Genomic DNA, 23,132 nt, shown 5'->3' on the forward strand with positions numbered 1-23,132 from the left:
TGGTGTACCGGTGTTCAGTTCATCCTTAAATGTCAGCCATTTGAAAATCAACATGGGAAGAACGTAAGTCCTTGTCACACTCATGCAACGCACTTAGGTTTTGTTGGTGCCTCTTTCACCACTTGTCAGGTATATCTATTTGCACGAGTTGGAAGCTCCTAAAACAAAACAATGTTTCCTAAATTGGACCAGTTCAATATAGGGTTCAAACGGTGGTTCAAATTACGGGAAAAACCATTTCAGATTATTTAGTAACTGTAAAACACGGAAACGTGTTGATTGAAAAAGTTTACGCATGAATATTGTTGCTATGTAACTACTTCACAACATGCAATAGATTAAGATTATCACAATCTTACCTGATTTGTCGTACAAGCTTAGCTAGGAGGGTCAAATATTACATCAGAAGCACCATAAACACAAAACACTTATTACAGCTGAAACCATTGCTCCGAACGCAAGGTCAACTGTACCCAGCATTCACTGCGCTACATAGTACTCTTCTACTTAAATTGTGGTGCACTCTGTCGAACAGTTTGGGAAATAACAGAGTGTTTCAATTTAAGACACGGTTCAATATAGGCACCTTTCCCCTACTCACTTTCCATTCCTGCGCTTCTCTAAACGATCGAAATCACCCGAAGATAGATCAGAATCACCCGCCAATGTCGGGTGAATCCGATCGGTTACAGAGTTTAAGAATATTACGAAAATCTTTCACATCGATTTTCAAAGAAAAAATATAATTAACGCAAATTGCAGGGGAAGGAGGTGCCTTTCAATGTATACCATTGTCTTTTCATAATACAATGTAATTAACTCTCTAGAGACAATTTACACAAATTCGATCGGAATCACCCGACTTTACTCCTACTACTACTACTACTACTACTACTGCTACTACTACTACTACTACTGCTACTACTACTACTACTACTACTACTACTACTACTGCTACTACTACTACTACTGCTACTACTACTACTACTACTACTACTACTACTACTAATAGTACTACTACTACTATTATTATTGACTTTCCAAAATATTAGAGCCGTATTTGAATTGGAGTGTTACAGTGTTGTCTCTCTTTTAAGCTACATAACAGTGTGTAAACAGGCTGCATAGAGGTGAAGACCCTCACTCCAACCGGGAATCATAGATACGTCATATAGATGGAAATAACAGTGTATTATTATTGAAAAATAATGGATGGATGTAATCTCTGATAATAAAATGTATCTCGATTGAACTTCGAAGGAAAGTTGTCTCATTATTAAGCCATGTGCGCTTCCAGTCCAGATAAACAAAATTTAGTGCCACTTTTTTGCAAAAAACAAACTGGTTAGTTACTGGTGATAAGCAATTATTGAGATTAAGCAGGGATTATGGTATATCTTCGAATAGCGACTATTTTTTGCCGCCAAGAAGGAAAACATCTCACAGGAAATTTCTTGACATTGAAATCTCATGAGACATAGCATTAAAAATAAAACAGAAATTAGCCAACAGACAATAAAACGGAGACGGTGCTATCGAAACGCTAACAGAGCTTTCATTAAATTGCATATCGCTTTCCCGATTTCATGCCTTATGATTTTTAGATGTGGATGCATTTAAATAATGAAATATATAATCTTAAGTCCGACTAATATGTCCACCGCTGAGGTAACAGCTCGTCTGACCGTGAAACGAGTGGGCCCGGGTTCAAATTCTGGTTGGGACAAGTTTCCTGATTCAGGATTTTTTCAGAGATTTCCTTCGACAAATTGAAGTGGTGAGTAACTTTCAATGTTGGACATCAAACTCATTTCGCCACCATTAATTCATATATCATCATCCGTACTATAGCCCGGGTTAAGTTCACGGTGCGGCTACTTGTGCAAGAGCGCGGCTGTTCAGCTACAAGTAGCATTCACAGAATAACAGTGTTAAGTAAAATAAGCCTCAGGTTGCAATGTAAGCATTCGGGTACCGTACCTTCTCTGTAAAAAAAAAATCTGATTAGTGAAATATGGTACTAGTCAGCGATGTACAGAGGTGTGAAAATTATTAGAATAATCTTAATTTTAAAGGTTTTTTAATAGTTCCTTCACAAATATTAATTGAATTGATGAATATTGGTATATATTACTATACTCAAGTAGGATGTATTTACTACTAACAATGCCGGAAAGCATTGTTGTACATTGGTATTTTTCTTATTTTACAATTGTTATGGGAATTCAGAAATTATTATGTTATGTTGGCGGAATTGGAAACATACAAAATTATATGCACAAAACAGATGTATACGTTCATTTGAACCTTCACAACAATGTAAACGCAAAGAACAATTTGCTTATAGCATTTCCTAATTAATTTTTTATGTTTCCAATTCCGCCAACATAATATAATAATTTCTGAATTCCCATAACAATTGTAAAATAAGAAAAATACCAATGTACAACAATTCTTTCCGGCATTGTTAGTAATAAATATATCCTACATCAGTATAGTAATATTATACATCAATATTCATCAATTCAATGAATATTTGTGAAGGAACTATTAAAAAACCTTTAAAATTAAGATTATTCTAATAATTTTCACACCTCTGTATTTAGGCCTAATGAAGTAGAAAAAGATTTGGCAATAGTACCCCACTATCTCTTGGCTGAGTTGCTTCATGAATGATGCCTTATTGGCGTCACTTACGATGTTCCACAGGTCGCTAAATAACTACAACGACAACAACAACGTACAATAAAATTTCTACGCTTTAAATGAACTGAGAGTAAGTGGACTTATTAAAAAAAAAATTCTCTGTGATTCTCTGAATTCAATCTTATGCATAGATGCAGACAGAATAGTTTCTAGTCCTGATGCTGAAATATTAATAAACATCCAAATTTCTTTGGTCTTTATATCTAGGGCTATGCTCCACGATTCGCTGTTGAAGCAACGGTCGTTGTCAATAAACCACTTACATAAAAGATGCATAGCTTAAAAGAGGCAGTGTATTTTATTAACATAGAATTAAGTGCATTATTTAAATATTTTAAAGATATTACAATATACAATATACTGTACAATACAGAAACAGTAAATTAAAGCATATTGAGGATTAAATTACATATAAGCTAACTGAAGTATGTTTTATTATGCACTATAGGTATAAATTATTGAAGTTCTTCTAAACGATTGTTTTTGTATTTTTAATTTGAGATAAAATCGTCTCCTGTGCTGTACCTACACGACAATAAGAACCTATATGAGTTTCATATTGATTTTCGAGCTCGATTAATAAATTAATCAAAAATAGTTTAAATGTCTATGCTAATTATTTTAATACACTTACCTATAGGCTGTGATAAGAATTTTTGACTGTATTCTGAAAACTGTGTGTGTGTGTTTGTATGTGTGTGAGTCTCATACCTACTCATTTCACTTGTGTAATTCAGATTCCACATATTCCGGATAGATGGCAGGGCAGTGACCCATTTTCAATTTGCACACCACTTCGGCGGGCTACGCTGTACATGATGTGTATCTGTATAGAGTTATGTTTTGTACTAGGGTGAGTGTAAGTGTTCGTATAAGTGTAGTGTGTGAGATTGATGAAGATGAAGAAGGGAGAAGGGGAAACTCGGAATCGGCACATAGACTACTCCTGTCGAATAACACCAAGGGAGCCACCAGGCTTAACGTCTCCATCTGACGGAAGAATCACTATCAACAGTGGCATATGCCTTCTGTTCATATGCACTGCTGAGAGATTTGGGATTTAACCCGGCATATTGGTGCACAATTTAGCGATAAGAAGTTGTGCATCACCATCTCTCCCAGTTCCGAGGTAGAAATTCACGTGGACATTTTTGATCCCGTTGGAAATCGAATCCGGGCTGGCTATCCTAGAGGCAGACGCGCTACCACTCGGCGGACTAATTCATTCTGAAAACATACATTTATAAATGCCTTCTTTGAGATATATAAATATTCTCATTGAGTATACTTTTGGAAGTTAAATTAATTTATTCTTTATAAATTGTGTCATACATGAATAGAAAGACGCATAGATCATCGCAAAAATTATGTTAAATGACAATGTTGCAGTATTTGTATTTAATATTCATATTGTCAGTACAGTGAGGCAGTAAATTTGTTAAGTAAGAAACCAATTATAACATTTTAATCATAAATAATGTAGCATATCTATTATACGCTGACGACAAAAGCATTTTCTTCCCTTTTGCGGAGGAGGCCCGGAGGCTTGTACCGCAGCCTGCGACTTATTGTGCTTACCATTCCTGTTCCGTGAATGATATTTTTCGCCGAACGGTCGCGCTCTTTTAACAGTACAGCACACTGAACCGTGAATTTAACCCGCGCTATGGTAACGATGATAACGTTATGTAAATAAATTATGGCAAAGTGAGTCCGATGTCCAACGCCGAAAGTTACCCAGCAATTCAGTTTCAATTGGTTGAGGGAAGATCACGGAAATAACGCCAATAAAGTTACTTGTCTCAACCAGGATTTGGAACCGTGCCCTCTTATTTCATGGTTAAACATGCTAATCCTTACTGCACAGCGGAGGACTGCGACAAAGTCTTCATTTCAAATAAGGATAGATTGATAATGTAAAGTAAAGTTGCCTAATGCCGTGATACCCCTAATTCCGTGATACGTTTTTTTTTTTCACTGACTATCATGAGATTGGGTATTTTGCTTAAAAGTTCATTGATGTCTCAAAAGTAGCTGAAAGATGCACTCTTTCGAGAAAGATGTCTGGCGCCGTGATCGAACGGCAAAGCTTTCATTGACATTCAGTTTTAAAAAAGTATCACGGAATTAGGGGTATCATGGCATTACTCTACAGGTAATAAAGTACGATTTAAACAAATTAGGCTAATACCAAATGTAACAACGAAATATTAATTGAAACTAAATTAATGGTTTTATATAATAAAGAAAAGTAATGACACAAAGAAATAATAGAAGAAAACACTGTTTTGAAATGTAGTAAACAGAACTTTTAAGAATTCCACTTTTTTATATTTTATTTAGAATAAAAATATTTATTTTCATCATATGAAATGCCACAGTAGAAGATCTTTTAAAAGCAATGTATGTAAAATAAATATTTGCAAAGTTTCATTACATTGTAGCAGAGAAAAATTACTTTATGGAAGTGATACCTGGATGACTTGAAATGTATAATAACAGAATTAAAACGAAACGAAATTACTTAGAATAACTTTGAAGAGTACAATGATTGGATATATCCTATAACCAATTAGCTACAGGACACTATTCAAATTTTGGACGTAAAATTAAACTGGGAAAAGGGATGCAGGAGGACAGCTTAAATTCTAAAGCCAACAATTATCATTTTATTAGTAAAAATAATTCCTGAAGCACGAAGGATGATGATGTTGTATATGTATTCCTTATGCTAACTTTTTCGAGAGGGAGTGTACATTTAATATTAATTGGGATGGAAGTGGTTTTCGTGCCGTGTTATGCGTATATTCTTGCGTGTTAATGATTCTTTCTAAACACTATAATTAGTTTCATACATGCCATGCTCCTACTACGTGATTATGAAAACGGGACCTATATTTCTCCTCCTTCGTCAGCGAATTTTCATACTAGTACTGTACGTAAAACAATCTATAACATATAACGCCCGAAATCGGAATCTTAAATAAATTATTATATTGATATGGACCTTTATTAATAATTAAGTTGTAATTTAGTTTTAATTTATTTTTTCCTTAACAAATTGTGCAGAGAGAGGAAGGAAAAAATAATTTGTGGTATAAATTTCAACATAGTTCTTTCAGAGTAAATATAAATAAAACGCAACGCCTACACAGTATCGTTGCATCATTTAGAGAGAAGATTTAGATACTAATGACAAACGAATGGTCTGCAAATCCAGAAGAACGCGGCACCAACTGATGTACAAGCAATAAAAGGCGCGAGTGTAGGTAACGGTTCACGTTCCTTTCACCAGATGTGCCAGAGCTCCCATCCATCCCATTAATTCTAAAGTCATTCTAAAGCGGGTTTTCTGTTTTTATTGACACTGCCACGAAAACGCTTCGTGTCGAAATTTACAATTGGAAGGAAAAGTCAGTCGAATCCACTTTTCATAAATATTTTAAAGCTAGGCTATATTCTGAATATGTTTGCATGGTAATTATTGTGGCAGAACAACTAAATAGCATTCTATTATATTTGTGTCTCGAAAATTCGTACATTATTATTTCAAAAGACGTCTATATAAAAAATTATTTTACCTTGCACCTTAGATCGTTTCAAAGTCTATCCACGACAACTATTGTAAAGGGAAACTTATGTTCTGCAACTACAATACTAATATATCATTTTTTTTGTTAAGCTAAAGTGAAAAACTATTTTTCAGTGTGGATTTTCAGACTTTCATAACGATTAGGTTCAGAAGAATGCTTTTGGACTAACGAAAACGTTGAGAATCGCCACCGACGATAGTTTAAAATAAATATACTTACAGATTCAGTTATACAGGTCATAAACAGCATTCGAATTCAAAGTGGGGAAATTGTGGCGAATTTCTTCCTTTCTTGACTTTTCCCCAACTTCTGCATTCCTGTGTTCATTCCGAGCCGGGAAAGAAACTTCCTCCCCTTGAATATAGGGGAGAGTCGGGTAGTATCGGACATCGGGTAATATCGGACAGTGAGTTTCTTTCATCTACCACACGATGATAGTACCTGATTGACGTGGTTACGTTTCTGTGATGTCGCATAGAGAAACGTAACCGTGTCATTCAGGTACTACCATATGGTGGTAGATGAAAGAAACGCACTGTCTGATACTACCCGATGTCCGGGTTCACGGAAAGAACATGCTAAGTCATTTTTCTTAAAATTTTCAGGGGAGCATTTTTTAACTGTAATACAATCATGAGACACTTTTAATTTACATCTTATTTAGTTCTATTTACCATGTTACAATGCAGGCTTTTGCCATTTGATGTTCAGGAAGAATAGTTCACTTTATGAGCTAGCAAATGGAATAAAAGAATATATATATAGGCCTATAATAAAAAAGGTGACTTAGCATTTTCCTCATTTTCGAAAACTCACTTTTACTTCCTGTGTGGCGGTTAAAACATTTTCCCTTCTAGAGTGATTTCGCTATATTGCGCTTATTCTATAGCCACTGTCCTTAAAGATGCCGATTACAATACCTTTGAAGAAGTACATGGTCTCTCCGTCACTGGCAGTACACGGCGCATAGATATAATAGCTTTCAAGGAATCTACAATATCTGATTCATAATTGATCCCACTGTGCATTTCGAAACGAATGAGGAACAGCCAGCAGAATTGGATAAGGAAAAAAAGAATATCTACAATCCTACCATTCCCTATTACCTCCAAAAGTACCAGCTAGAAGAGCTTGAAGTAATCGGACTTCTGGTTGGAGTAAGAGGTATCGCCACTCTCTTCATGAAAGGAGTGTTTAAGAGGCTTTGAATACCTACATCTATTATTCCGGTTGTAACCTTAGCTGCATTGAAAGGATCAATTGCTCTCCTGCAGCATCACCTATATTCGAAATGAAACTAAGTTCATTACCATTCTTAACTTTTTTGTAACACTTACCTCTCTCTCTAAAACTAGATATATTTGCACTAATCTAAAAATGTATTTGTAACTCTGTACTTATAAGAGTTTCATTATCAAAACAAAATCAATAGTTCAATTAACTTGTAAACATTTATATGCTTAAGTACTCTTTGTCCTTGTGGTATTTCAGGAATGGTGAGAAGATTTCTATAATCTGGACTTCAACATTTAGAAGTTATACGTATTTTAATATTATACTATTATAATGTCTTTTTTAAGAACTGTGCCTAAAGTACTATAGGTTTGTTGCAATTGTTGTTTCTTATATTATTATTTTACAATTTATTTGTGAATTATCTAATACATATTATCTCATAAGGCAGAATAGAGATATATCAAGATATCAGAAATTAAAAAGGCCATATCAGGTACCGCAATAAGTAATATTGACGTTAACAACAACAAAATAATAATAATAATAATAATAATAATAATAATAATAATGATAAACAATAAAAATATACAACTTTAGCTTATAATAAACTTTAAAACCGAGTATATTACAATTAATATAAATACTTAAAAAAAGTTTCTATGCAAAGAGTAATTTTTCTCCTATATATTTTTATTAATTTGAACAGTGGTTGTAATAAATCTGAATGATCGCTCGTTCTTTTGAGTTCTTTTTGTGTGTTTATTCTAAAATAACTGGATTACAGCCAGACACAGGCTTCAGACTCAACAGTGTAGGAGGTCACACAGGCCTTGACATATTACGACCCTTGTGATGAAATATGTAAGTCATTTCGGTACGTCGGAGACAATAAATCTCAAAACACGCCCGATAATCTCAAATTGTATATCACTACATTTCATATCATGATGCTATCACATAAAAATAAATAACACTTTGAATAAAAGTCAATAACACTTTACAATTTCCCCGTCAATCACGAATTACCTATAACTTGGATTCAGAAAATGGATTTTCATAATTTTGAATTGTCTTTACTTTTCATACATTTTATTCAGAGTAATATTGCTCGAATCCCGAAAGATTCGTCCTTATGGTCCATTAAGGCTGCACTGCAATTCAATTGAATATTTGAGTATTTTGTGATTGTTGAATGCAGCTAAAGAACCAAAGCTTTAACGCACATTTAAGCGTTTCATATCAATCAATATAAAGGATAGGCAACAAAATTAATGTTAGATGTGTTAAATATGATAAGAAGACACATTTTAAATTTCTAACAGTACAAGCATGTTGAGATATAATGCCTCAAAATTTTCGAAACTACTTACAAATTTCACTATCGTAGCTATGTCATCTAAGTCCAGCAAGATTGTCTATTTGTTGGATCCATTATATTTGAAAGCCCAAACAAGTGGTCAAAAGAACAATCAAACTCAAACTATTCCTATATATATATATATATATATATATATATATATATATATATATATATATATATATATATATCTGTGTGTGTGCTTTATGTTGCTAGATATAACAGGATCAAATGAATTATTTGAATGCATTCCAAAATGTATAAAAAAGCTTGACATGAGTTAATATATTTGAATTCGTCTGTGCTATAATTATTCTTGATAATATATCATATTTCCAACGATTGTGCAAAACAGATATATTCAAGTGGCTATATGCCTTAATAACTTGGATATTATGTTTAGAATTTACAGCATGGTGATCTGATGGCCTATACGCCGAGCAGCATATAAACTATTCAGTTCTGAGATGTCAAAAGAATAATATTAAAATTGTGTGTGCTGGTTTAAGTGGTATGTAAATAAATAGCCATAATTATGTATGAGTATGTTTTTTTTTTCTATCTTAATTTGTCGTCGTCTCCGTCTATACTTCAAGAACAAATAAAAACTGCTTCCATATCTTCCAGAGCATTAAACAGGGACAGTGAGTTCATGTTGAGGAGACTAAGAAACCGATTTTACATGTTCGTAGAAACACAGAGAATAAAAACTTTATACATGTTCTAAAAATAACTTACATATAAAATAGATTTATGTTATTTCAACTATCCAAAATGCCACAACCCAAGCGTAACACTGCTAATACAAATTTTCTTCATCACCGTTATTACAATGGTTTGGTATTTATTTTTTTTTAATTTTTATTTATTTTAATGCTAATAAGTTTGAAATGAATACAAGTTAATACAATGTAAGATAAACTAGCCCATTCCTGAATGAGTAAGACTCGTGTTCAGGAGGGGATTCCAATACAGACAAAAATAAAATTAAAATTGAGAGTGAATACAGATTAAAAAGTGTTTAATATGTTTAAACCCAAACTATAAATCCAATACAATTTTTTTTATTTCTTTATTAATTTGGAGAGGATTCGTGGTTAAAATAATATTAGAATAAAATTTGTTTAATAATCTGGGACCTGGACTCACGCTATGATAAAAAGCTGCATTGGTTTTACATTCAGGTTCAGATAAACGCTGAGAATTCGTATTTTTAGTTTTACCCATATATTTACGTATATACCTTTCAAAATTATTAAGTTTTCTGTGAAAATATTTTAATAAAATAAAACAATAAATTTGTTTAATGTTGAAAACTCTGAAATGTTTAAACAACAATGTAATCTTTCTCCTTTTTAAAACAAATTTTTAATACTTTTTTCTCTAGTAAAATTAAAGGAAGGTTGGATTTATAAATATTTTATTTTATTTTATATAATATTTATTCGCCATATTCACCTTGCGGCGGTTCAGAGCACTGATTGCATATTGAGTACATATTACAGAGAAATCCATTTATAATTTGAGACCGGTCATAGCGACCATCGATACAAGACGGTGTCGACACTTACGTCACCTGCTCCCGTTTTAGCCGAGTCAACCTTTCGGGAAGAAGTAACACGTGCCATCCAGCTCCACTAACGCAATGGTGTAGAGTCACAGTCTACTATATACAGTCGCGAAGCTTGAGGTGATTTTTTGCAAATCTCGTGATAAAGCGCTCCAAGCTGTTAGCAACTAGAAACAATAGACTGTCCATGGTCGACTTTGGACTGTGTCGTATTTCCATCGAGTGCTAGCTCGTTGCGTATTTCACATTGATGCTTGTGAAATGTTCGTTATTGGTTGTAATGAAAATGTTAATGGCCAAAATACAATAATTGGAATAATAATATTTTACTAGAGACGTAGAAAAATTAAGTTTGTTTTAACGAAATTTATTGATCACGTTTTATTTTCAATTCTGGTGGGATTATTATTGCTTAGGCCTACTTTTTTTTCTAAGGATATGTTTTTAATTATAGCTGTTAATTTTGTTGTTATTTTTATTTGTTACTTTACTAGAGACGTAGAAAACGTCTGTTATTATTGCTTAGGCCTACTTTTTTTTTCTAAGGATATGTTTTTAATTATAGCTGTTAATTTTGTTGTTATTTTTATTTGTTACTTTACTAGAGACGTAGAAAACGTCTGTTACAATAAAATTTATTGATCACGTTTTATTTCCAATTCTGGTGTGATTATTATTGCTTAACCTCATCCCACTTTGTTAACTACATAAGCCTACACTACAAGTACCGGTACACGTAAGTTACTCCATTAATTCATATTTCCATTATTATTGTTGTAAAGAGAAATGCAAATTAATATTTATTTGTTTCATAGTTAATTATCGCTATAATCTTGAATGAGTGAAGCGATTATAGTAAATTTAAGTTCGTTTTGCACAAACAAAAATAATATTAACCTATTTCTTGCAGGTATCTTCGAGTTTATGGTGGAATTTAATATACTTCATTAAAATAATAAATTAACTTTATGCATTTAATATTTCAATAATGGAAGGAAGGTGTTAATTTTTCCAAAAAAACACAACGAAAGTGTAACATACTTTGTCGTCTACTAGGAGAGAGATCTGCGATGATGAGGCGATAGTAGCGATCCTAGTGGTGGACAACTACCGATGTTTGAATTTTTAGTACATATTGAGCTTCGCGACTGTATATAGTAGACTGTGGTAGAGTCCAGTACAGTAATACATAGAGAATTACTCTAATGGAAACTTATTTAAGGAATAAAAGCTCTGTAAAACGTATTGAGAATGCATTTTTAAGATACGTCACAAAATATCCAGAATCTATCTATCAACCAAGTCAAATATCCATGCACTCATTCGAAATTGGCATAATACGGGTTTTGTGTTAACGAAAAGAAGTATAAGCATATTGACGGAAAAAAGTTAACCGATATTGAGGCAATATTGCAGTGAATATCAATACCTCAAAAATCACATAGGAGATTGTCTGAAAGAGTTTGTGTCTTCTTTTATTAAATGTCGTGAAATTTATCAGCTCACAGCAGTTTCAGAGTGTGTTTCAAAATTTCTTGACTAGATTTCGAGTCTGTATTCAATCAAAAGTTGATCATTTTTAACATTTAATTTGATTTCCGTAAGTCTCAAAATTATTATTATTTTTTAATACTATTAAATTAATATGAAGCAGTTACACAACGGAGAACTGCACGCATTGTATTCTTCACCTGACATAATTAGGAATATTAAATCCAGACGTTTGAGATGGGCAGAGCATGTAGCACGTATGGGCGAATCCAGAAATGCATACAGAGTGTTTCTTGGGAGGCCGGAGGGAAAAAGACCTTTGGAGAGGCTGAGACGTAGATGGGAAGATATTAAAATGGATTTGAGGGAGGTGGGATATGATGGTAGAGACTGGATTAATCTTGCTCAGGATAGGGACCGATGGCGGGCTTATGTGAGGGCGGCAATGAACCTCCGGGTTCCGTAAGCAAGTATTAAAATAATACAGGATAATAAACATTCCATAAACATGTAGGTTGTAGAATGCAAGATTTCAGATATTTTGAAAGAAGCTTACGAATGCACTTTAACAAATTTTACGGTGTTTTTACTCCATAAATAAATTTTCACAAAAAATCTCTGCCTAATTTCATTAGAAGACTGGACAATCACGCGCTGCTGTTTCCCCGGAAGGCTGACGCAGCTGATACGGGATCAAGTAACCTAAGTTCGTAAAACTCATTGCGTCGATGCACGCGTAACAGCTCTCAAATTATACATGGATCTCTCTATAAATAATCCGTGGCGCTACAGCCCGTGAAGGGCCTAGATCGACCAGCCGGTTGCTGACCTCACGCCCACGTGCCGAAGCAGAGGTGGACGATCATCCAACCAGAATGGAAGTATCGTGTGGTTAGCACGATGATCCCCCCAGCCGTTATAGCTGGCATTCGCAACCGGATTTCGCTACCTATCGTAGCTCCCCAAGTGCATCACGATGCTGGTTGGGCACCGGTCCCATATACTGGCCGAAATTTCATGAGAAAATTTCTTCCCCCATGAGGACTCGAACCAGAGCGCATTCCGTAACGCGAGTCCTAGGCAGGATGCTTTAGACCACGACGCCATGGAGCGAGACGATCTCTCTATACTACGTCCAAAACATATAAATAGGCTACTAATTTATGTGATTTAATTATTCAAATTCCTATTAGTGATAATTCATATTATAACTTAGTTTTATTAATCTCAAATTATTTAAGTTTCTTTTCCATATAGCCTATATATATAACTTATTACAATGTATTTTCATATATTTTCGAATATTTCATTTGACGTCAGACATTATACAAGGAGTAAGGATATTTAAATTACTGTGGGAAGTGGATTGGAGCTCACATGAGGGTGCATAGATTCTATTCCACAACTACAAATTCTCTCGCAAACCTGAGCCTTCGTTTATTTTTTCTTTCTCCTCTCTTTATGCTTATTTCACTGATAAATTTCAATAGGCCTACTGCCCAGTTACTTCAACTAACCAAGGATATGGGACCCAACAAAGTAGACAAATCTTCAAGTCGTACAGAATTGCCCTGATGGTGGAGTCTGTATGTAGTCCCGAAACGTTGTAAATTTATGTTTCGTTACATGGAATATCCAAAAGTCTACTTCTGATAAGTTGTCTTTATATTGATAAGAATACGGCACTGTTATCATCGACGTCAGGAAATTTTAATAGTCCCGTTGATATACAGTATTCTTTTAACTCTTAGTTTTTTTTAATTTGAAGATGTACACAATATTAAACAAAAACAACTTTTTAGATGATTCTACTTTCTAGATTAATCTATTGGACGTACAGAAACACGGTTTCAAAATTATACTGGTATTGTAAAGTTCAAAGTAGTACAGAATGTCCAAAAATACTAGTAGGCTCAGTTGGAGAAAGAGACTAATCAGGAAGAGGAAGAAGGCACTAGCCTATAACCTGAATGATGTGTAATTTTAATCATATTAAACTGGGGAATCCTTATATTTGTTTACATATCATAATTATGTTCTTACGAGAAATTCTGAGACACACAACTTAATTTCAACTAACGAATAATATAACAGGCATGTTATAGGCTTAATATAAAATATGCTTCCTAGATTTCAGTAAAAAACATAAAATATTACACTATCAAGTTACCTGGGAATTACAATTTTATTCATTTATTGATTTTTATTTATTTATTTATTATTTATTAGTATTTAAACTTTCTTGTTTCCTTATATACTCATATACTTATTTATTTATGTATTTATTCATTTATTTATTAGTAGTTACACTGACTTGTTTTCTTATATACGCATATACTTATTTATTTATTTAATACATAATATATTTATTTTTTACGGACATAGTTAAGGCCATAAGGCTTCCTCTTCCAGTCAACCATTATATTCATAGCCACTTAAAATAAACACAAAAAATCACAAGTCACGCGCTATAACCCACATGGTAACACGGAGACTTGCTCAGACTGGCTTGGTCACGAAGTACATACGAGTAGGGGCATATATCTTTCATTTGTGCTGCCACTGAAGCGTCGTAGGCAACGTTTCTGTTACGGCTCCACAGAAACATCCTTATTTATACATCGTGTAAACGACATAAACTGCCACAAATATACAGACTGTACATATCGGTCTATTAAACATGATGTGTAGTGAAATTTTGTCTTTTTTTCTATTTATGTTTTTAATTCCAAAACTACCATGTTGTTAGGTTTGATAGTAATCTAATATTGTTCCAGTAAATGTGAACGTTATTGTCAATGACCATCCGTCCAACACATGCTAACACCACCACAACAGAGAGACAACAGAATATTCTGATTTGTAAACAAGAATATCACTACAGTTTCAATCTACTTGGTGAAATGAAGTAAATAATTACGGTCTACTACCATTTCCAAAAACGTTAGACTCACAGATAGAATTTTTTTCTAGAGAAACGACACAAGTTACAGTAAAATTGTATTAGATTCGTTTGTTCAGTAATTTATACTCTATCGCTAGTATTTTTTTGGAAATTTATATAATTTACACTCTGTATAAAGTAAGATAAAATATGCAGTGGGCTGTCTAATTAAAACTATACTTGATCATCCAATTCGACGCCGTCTAGCCCGTAAGTGTTATTTTACTATAAGTAAAAATATTTAACGAAGCTTCTGTAGTATAATTTCACGTCAATATCTCACATAATTTAAATGTCTAAAAAAAAATTAAAAGAAGATATCGTCGGACAAGTATTAATATATGCCGGTCATACAATAAGACAAGGAGATCTTGTGGAATGTTTTGTTCTTAAAAATACAAATCCGTGTGAATTCTTAAACAGGTAACATCATTTATGTACAAATTTTAATCTCCACCAATACCTATTAATGCCACAAATATGCAACATGAAAAAATATAAACGTTTTATAACACATTTCACTGCGTTGTTATTCAAAACCGAAACACCTTAGAATTCACTCCATGCTAATTATATTGTACTTATTAATAAAATACTAGCATACTCAGCCAAATAGTTCCATACAGTTCCGTCAATCATCTTTCTTAAAACTTGGAGTCACTACGGCTTCTTTCCATTCATTGGACATTTGGAACATTGTCCAACATAAATTTATTATGTGTAGGAGTCTATGTTTTATTTCCACTGGAGCATATTTAAAGAGTTCCATATTTAGTCCGTCATTTCCTGCAGTTTTGTTATTGCGAAAGGAATTTAATATTGATTCCATTTCCTCAAATTCTATTAAATCTATATCCATTGTAGGTACGAGTATGTTGGTTCCAATTTGTATTTCTATTTCATCTTCTAAAGTGTCACTTGTCCACAAGCTTTTGAAATATTTAAGCCATTCACATGTTTTGATCTTATTATATACAATTGAGTCTCTATCATCTGTATTTAGATATTTCAGTACTTTATAAACCATAGTCTGGGTGCCACGTACATCATTTTCATTGTTACTGATATATAGAATACAACTTTCTCGATTTAATTTTTACTTAAAGAACTGAAACAAAATATCAGGCACGAAATTCGAGCCATTTAGGAGAACGAACTGCGGCGAGTTGCTAGACATGTCTTCAGGACATGTGCAGCCTGCTAGACATTAGAAGGACGTCATTTCGAACATGAATTGTGAAAAGGCGCGGAACGAATCCTCCCCATATGGTAGCGTCGTTATGTATGAATCAGCCGCCGTGAGTGCGGTTAGGAGTATAGCCCTGTCTGGTTCAGTCTGTAGTAACGTATTACTGTTATGCTGTTAATTGCCATGTCAAATTATAGACGAAAACTTTGCTATTCTTCCACTAAAGTTATATTCCGTAAAACTGAAATACGATAAATAATTTTTGTTGGATGAATGTGGAAGCCTTTCCAAGCAGTAATGAAGCCACTCGGTGGAAATGAATTTGTTACGTACACTTCCTAGACCTAGAAGTTTTTACGTATGCTATAAATGTATGCACGCTTCGAGTAAGTCCCATGATAGAGGTGAAACTAGTGGAGATTGGAATAAAAGTACATCAGCTATAAACGTTACAAATAAGCACAGTTTAATATATACAGTCGCGAAGCTTGGAGTGATTTTTTGCATTTCTCGCGATAGTTGATAGCCGCTTGGAGCGCTGTGAGTACTAGGAACAATAGACTGTGCCACAGCCATCGTGATCTAATACAGGCCGTAAGGCAGACCATGTAACTCGCTTAGCCCGATCACGAAGGGCGGCGTTTCAACCATATAAATTAGTTGGAATGCATAAACAGTAACATATGTTTCTCTGAAATGTAGTGTAATTCCATTAATAAAATTTAAAACAATGATTATGAGACATTTCAGACATAATTCACTTGAGAGTTAAGGTGTAATATTATTTTTGGTGTGAAAATTACGTTGTTCGTATGTGTAATACCTGCTTTTATTTCGATTAAATATTGTGAAATTCTTGTACATTCATTTATGCACGATTCAATAATTTTCAGTTGCACCGCACGGATATTTAGATATGCTGATATTATAAGTTATGTTTATTGTACCAGTTGCCCCTTTCTGTCTAATTTTAGTGGTCTCCAATGCCCTGCCATTACATATGTACCGGTATATTATGTCGCATGAAAATTATAGGTTATGTTTACTATATTTAACTTATAATCCTATATTCGCAAGTATACATTATAAGTAAACATACTGTCATGTATGATACCCCTCACATTCAATTTGTCTGTATTTTAATACTACAATTGAGACTGAATTACTGTATTTATCTACAACCTAGGAGCCGAAGTAACACAATCGTATGTACACTAATTTCATAGGAGTGGTATAGTAAATTTTCTGTCTACAATTAAGGAAGGTAAATGTGCTAAATTAAAATCACAATGTAAATTCTTTTTTATTAAACCTCAAAATAGCTTCAATTCTTAACTTAAAATGTTGATGCGAACAGATGATGTTAACATGTAAAATTCTCTTCACATTGAAATAACACAGTTTTATAATTATTTCTGCAACATATTATGCAGCAAGAAGTACACGAAACTTATGGACATATTACACTAAATAAAACTTAGCAATGATACGTAATAGAATTATAATATTTTATTGAGCTCCATATACTGAAATAGAAAACTCGAACTTACATTACGGCAGTCCAGATCGAAAAGGCATAGACTGTGCCGTATTTTGCTTTGTTGTGAAAAGTTGTGTAAACTGTGAAATGTTTGTTATCGGTTGTAATAACTGTAAATGGCTAAAATACAATAATTTGAATAATAATATGGGACAAGGAGACGTTTGTTGCACTATAAATTCTAAGAAAAAGAGGTCAGAGTTATCCTTCTTCCGAAAGATCCAGGAAGGTGAGTTTATAAAATATAATATATGCTTTATGAAAATAATATATGAACCTTATGTATTTCATATTTCAATAGTGGAAGGAAGGTGTTATTTTTTTCAAAATAACACGATATCGAAAGTACAATACATTTTGTCGTCTAGGGAAAGAGTCTGTGATGAGGCGATAGTAGCGATCCTGGTGGCTAGCAACTATCTATGGCTGCATATTTCAACTGTCTATGTTTGCATATTTAGTAAGTATTGAGGTTCGTGACTGTATATACTAGACTGTAACATAAGTTACACCCTCTCTCTCTCTCTCTCTCTCTCTCTCTCTCTCTCTCTCTGGTGCTGAAGTTCCAGTAAAACACCTGACAATCGCTCACTGAAATCACTTCAATTCCGCACGTATTTCCAGACTTCCGTTCACGGCTCAGACAATATTTACACTACTCACAAAGCGAAACAGTGAGCTCCAGTTAATTTCATCATAACCAACAGTTGGAATGACAGCACAGCTACTTCAGGGCGAGTTTCAGAACATAGGCTTAAAAAGAAGGAAAAATATTTCATATGATCAAACAAAGTACAGACATTATTTTTCGACAAGTTTGTTTCTAATTTGTCCATACCTACAGTAAAGTTAAATATTAAAACTTAAAAGAAGGTGTAAAATAAGGTTTCAATTTTAAATCAAGTGCCGCTACGGTGTTCTAGTGCCTAGAGCGCTGAACTTATAATCCTGTGGACCTAGGTTCGATCCCCGACGTATTCCCGATTTATAACTTGTGTTGGGCAAGCCCGTGATCCAGGTAACACAGAGGTTTTCTCCGGGAGCTTGGGTTCCCCCTGTGGCATCCCAACAAATCTCCATCATCTCATCGCGGGTGTAGATTAGACCAGCCTCCTATAGCGCACCCTGGGCAACTACTCTGTCGGTAAATTGGACTACACAACTGGCTTCATATGGGTGAATGACTAACAGTCAATTACCTGCCATAAGCACAAAAAAATCAAGTCACAAGAGCTGAACCTAATGTCTTTATGTTTGAACAGAAAGCGAATGGAAACAAACCGGTATTTTCTCGAGTAACAGATTCTTTTTTATCTTATTAAATGATGCTGTTTCAATTACAAATGTTACTAATATGCGTCTAACGCTGTAGGGCAATCTATTTCAACAATCTAAATGATCAACAGCCAAGTGTCGTAAATCTGTACCTTTTTTTGTTTGAAACATTTATGGAGGAACATTAAAATGTAGACCGAAAACAAGAAACGGAATAGAGAAATATAATATTTTTCCTACAGTTTCGACAAAAATATCTCCTCCAGTGGCTAGAATTGTTATTGACTTTAATTATTCCTACATTTTAGAATATAAAAGGAAAGCTCTTTCTGATTATTGTTGCTCAGTCAACTATCCGAAGACAGGTTTGAACCTCACAAGTGAAACCAACATAGCACCAATTATGAGGCAACTATGCCAGGAGATAGTGAGATAGGGTGGCCAGTTCCTTTTCCCCTCCATTACATAAATCTCCAATTTGCTATATATTACACTAATCAGACTTCATATGTATACAAACAATTGTTCTTAGTGAAACGAATTCTTAACTTCAATGTTATAATAACGAAAGTCATGCAGTAAATATGAGATCTCTAAGAATGAGAGTATACCAATAACAAAATGTGGAAAATGTATATAACCTCTACATTCAACAGAGACATAACATATTAAGCTGCAAGCGAGTAGTATTTTTTTTAACGTTTATGCAATTAGAGTTGATAAATTTGGGTTAAATTTAACACTCTTAATTAGAGTGAATCGGAGGGATATAACTATCGGGGGAAGATGCTTGTTTCTTTGTAGTTTCACATTCTTCCAAGAGAGAACGCCACGCGCATGTCTTTATGATCACTGAGACAATTGAATGTCTGTAGAGTGGAAGCTAACTCATTTTGCCACGTGTTCTTGTTGTGAAAAAAAGAAAAGCAAGAAAACAGCTCATTTTTCTGCTATGAAATAACTGCAAAGGTATGTTAAAATTTTAATACATCCTTGAATTCGTAATAACTTTTAAACCTTTGTAATGGATATTGTAGTAAAGGTTCTAAAGTTTGTATTGTTAACAACCAAGGACATTGTTCCGTCATCTTAGGTTGCGTCATAGCACTAGGAATCTTATTCCGATATGTGGGGAAGATGCTCACTTTTTTGGGGGGTAAGATGGAATTTTGTTGCAAGAGTTTTATTTTTTGTTTTATTGCAGGGAATACGTAAACACTGCGTACGGTCCTCTGAAAGACGTAAGTAGATTGAGGACAGTCTTCAACTTGCGATGGAACATGTTAGAATAGGGTGTATGAACTGTTTTAGAGCATCGCAAGCATACGGGATTCCATACCGTACACTTAAACGTCACCTAAAAAAAGATGGAAAAAAATGTACTGGATTGAATTCATTGTGTGCAAGAAATGATTTCACGAGTCTTGCACACGGAAATAAAATATGTGCAATGACTGCATTGTTAAGTAGTGAAAAACGAGTAAAAAAAGTGTCCATGAGCTTCAGATTTTTGTTATTTACATTTATCAAACCAAGTTCAGGTAAAATACATATATTAGTAAATGTGTTAATGGTATTTGCCATCTTACCCGACTAACGGGGAAAGATGCCTACAGTGCAAGTAAGAAGAAAACCTGTATCTATAAACAAGGTAATTAATGTTTTCTCTTTTGTACCAAAAATTTAGTTTCAAAATACCTTCCAGACTTTGATATTTCAATATGAAATTCAAAACAAATGAACAGTATCTTAAATTTTCAATCAAAGAAAAAGTTAGGCATCTTCCCCCGATCCACTCTATACTCAATACTCTACTGAATTTAAAAATGAAATAATTGGTTTATGATACATATCTAAAATAAAATATTGAAAATGAAGTACACAAGACCAAATTGATTGTATATACATGATGAGAACTTTTATTTGTTTTTAAGTCTTTCCATGCTGGACTACGATTTAATTCCACATCATCAGTTGTATTAGTAATTCCTTTTGACTGTTGGTGGTGTAGGGACATTCACTATTTCATTGACACTTCGTAAATGAACTGCAAAAGAGGTTAGAAAATGAATATTTCTACATCTTCATTCTCGCGCTCGTTCCGGTCTATTCTTTTTAAATTTCGGCTGCATTTTCGGCAATTTAATTACATGTTTTCTTAGTTGCCACGCAACCGTTCTTTCAGCCCCTGATTTCCGCATATTTTCTATCAAAAAGCTTCTCAACAATGTGACCTCACATTGGTTTCGACTTACAACGTCGTAACTCCACACAGAATATGCACTACCAGGCAGTAGCTTTATTCCCACTAATTTATGCAATAATTTTTGTAAACTTGTGAAAAACTGCAGGCATTAAGAACTTTATTTATGCGATAGCATAGCTAACTACATAATTCCGTAGCAACAAAATCCAAACGCCCATAAGAGAACTTAATTTCCCCGCCTAAAGAGTTACATTTTAAAATTTCAATAAAATCGCTCAGTTAGTAGTAGAGATAATAATTTTATCCATCTATTAATATCATATGAGAAAAATTCGCTCCGGCGCAGGGGATCGAACCCGGATCCTTGGTTCTACGTACCAAGCGCTATCACCATTGAACTACGCCGAAGTTCAATTCACAGCACCGGATCGAACCCCTCTCTTCCAGTGTTTTTTCCCTGTGGCCTGACTCCAAGTTGGGCATATATGTGGAATCCCGGCCACCACGTCACTCAAATGAGTGCGCTCCTTGTAAAATGGCAGTTGACTTAATATAAGAAATGTCAACATACATGCCCAACTTGGAGTCAGGCCACAAAGGGAAAAAACACTTCAGTAGAGGGGTTCGATCCGGTGCTGTGGATTGAACTTCGGCCTAGTTCAGTGTGAAAGTGTTTGGTACGTAGAACCAAGGACCTGGGTTCTATCCCCGGCGCCGGAGCGAATTTTTCTCCTCTAATATTGTTACCATAACAGATGTATTCTATAGGACCAAAAAAAATATTAACTGCATATTGTAATGATTTCACATCATGCGAGGGATTATAATTGTGTATTACGTGGTGTTAGATTGGAAGAATTCCAAAATTTTCGTAAGGCAGGCCAACATGAAGTAAAATTGTCTCTAGATAAAATAAATATTTACTAACAGATGAACATGTGTAACGTTATTTTTAACTGATCTCAAGAACACTGGTCGATTCGAATCTCATGATATTAATAGGAAAAAATTTCGTACATAATTAAAGGGACCATGAATTAATGTACTTTTAGATTCTATTATCTCTTAAACAGAGAGACAGTCGAATTATTTTATTCAGAATGATCAATTATCACCAAAAATAAATAAAATTAATAGGTTAACCTATCTAAATACTGAGCTTCAACTAGAAAAGATATTTGCAAAAGGAATTCAGACTTATTGATCTTCAAATAGAAATATTTTCAAAAGGAAATCATACTTTACGTAAGATAAGCAATGATTTTCTTGATCTTCAATTAGAAATATTTTCAAAAGGAAATCATACTTTACGTAAGATAAGCAATGATTTTATTGATTTCTAACTATTAATACAGACCTAATTCATTTTAATGTATATATTCACACTTATAATTAAAACGTAATGTTGATTTTATAATTCTTTTAACTGTCTTCTGAAATACACACTCATATTTCATACTATAGAAAGACAGTTTCTCGAGAGATTTGCATTACTAAGAACTTCAATCACTTAAATTGTTATAAATAAATAACTTTTATTAAAAAAATTAAATAAGCTACAACTGAAATGAAAACATCTAGTACTTACCTTGGACCCCGACGTATCTTGCTTTCTTCACTGTAAAAAAGAAGAACAAGTAATCAGTTCCACGTGACAACAAATAGATACATAATATATTAAAATAATCATCTTAATGATATGAACAGATTCAAGTACTTCTTTTTAAAATCCATATCATGGTTTTAGTTACAATTTGACATGTTTTCACTTAAGCTGATTACGACTGATATTAACAATGCTGCATTATGTTCTACACTGAAACTACTCAATTTTCAGTGCGTATAATTAACATAAAAGACATTGTGTTGTTATTTTCTGTGTTTGATAGGCTTTTGAAGTCCTTCTTAGGGTGTAGTCTTTGTTTTCAAAGCAAAGTTAATATATGAATTAACAAAATATTTAAAGTGAAGCAGCTGTTAGAGAAAATTATAGGTTTACAGATGACTATACGTTAATTAAGGAAA

General features: G+C 33.7%; 1 protein-coding gene across 1 annotated transcript in view; it reads right to left on the reverse strand.

The window, feature by feature from the left end:
* Positions 1-22,846, reverse strand: part of LOC138692736 (uncharacterized) — a 420,307-nt gene extending 397,461 nt beyond the window's left edge. The window contains exons 1-2 of the mRNA XM_069815928.1: positions 22,825-22,846; positions 22,696-22,725 (exon numbers count right to left, since the gene is read on the reverse strand). Coding sequence (XP_069672029.1) covers positions 22,696-22,725; positions 22,825-22,846 — 52 coding nt within the window. The remainder of the gene's footprint in view (positions 1-22,695; positions 22,726-22,824) is intronic.
* Between the last annotated feature and the right edge of the window lie 286 nt (positions 22,847-23,132).

This window comes from Periplaneta americana, chromosome 17 (genome assembly GCF_040183065.1).
Source record: "Periplaneta americana isolate PAMFEO1 chromosome 17, P.americana_PAMFEO1_priV1, whole genome shotgun sequence".
Classification (NCBI taxonomy): Eukaryota; Metazoa; Arthropoda; class Insecta; order Blattodea; family Blattidae; genus Periplaneta; species Periplaneta americana.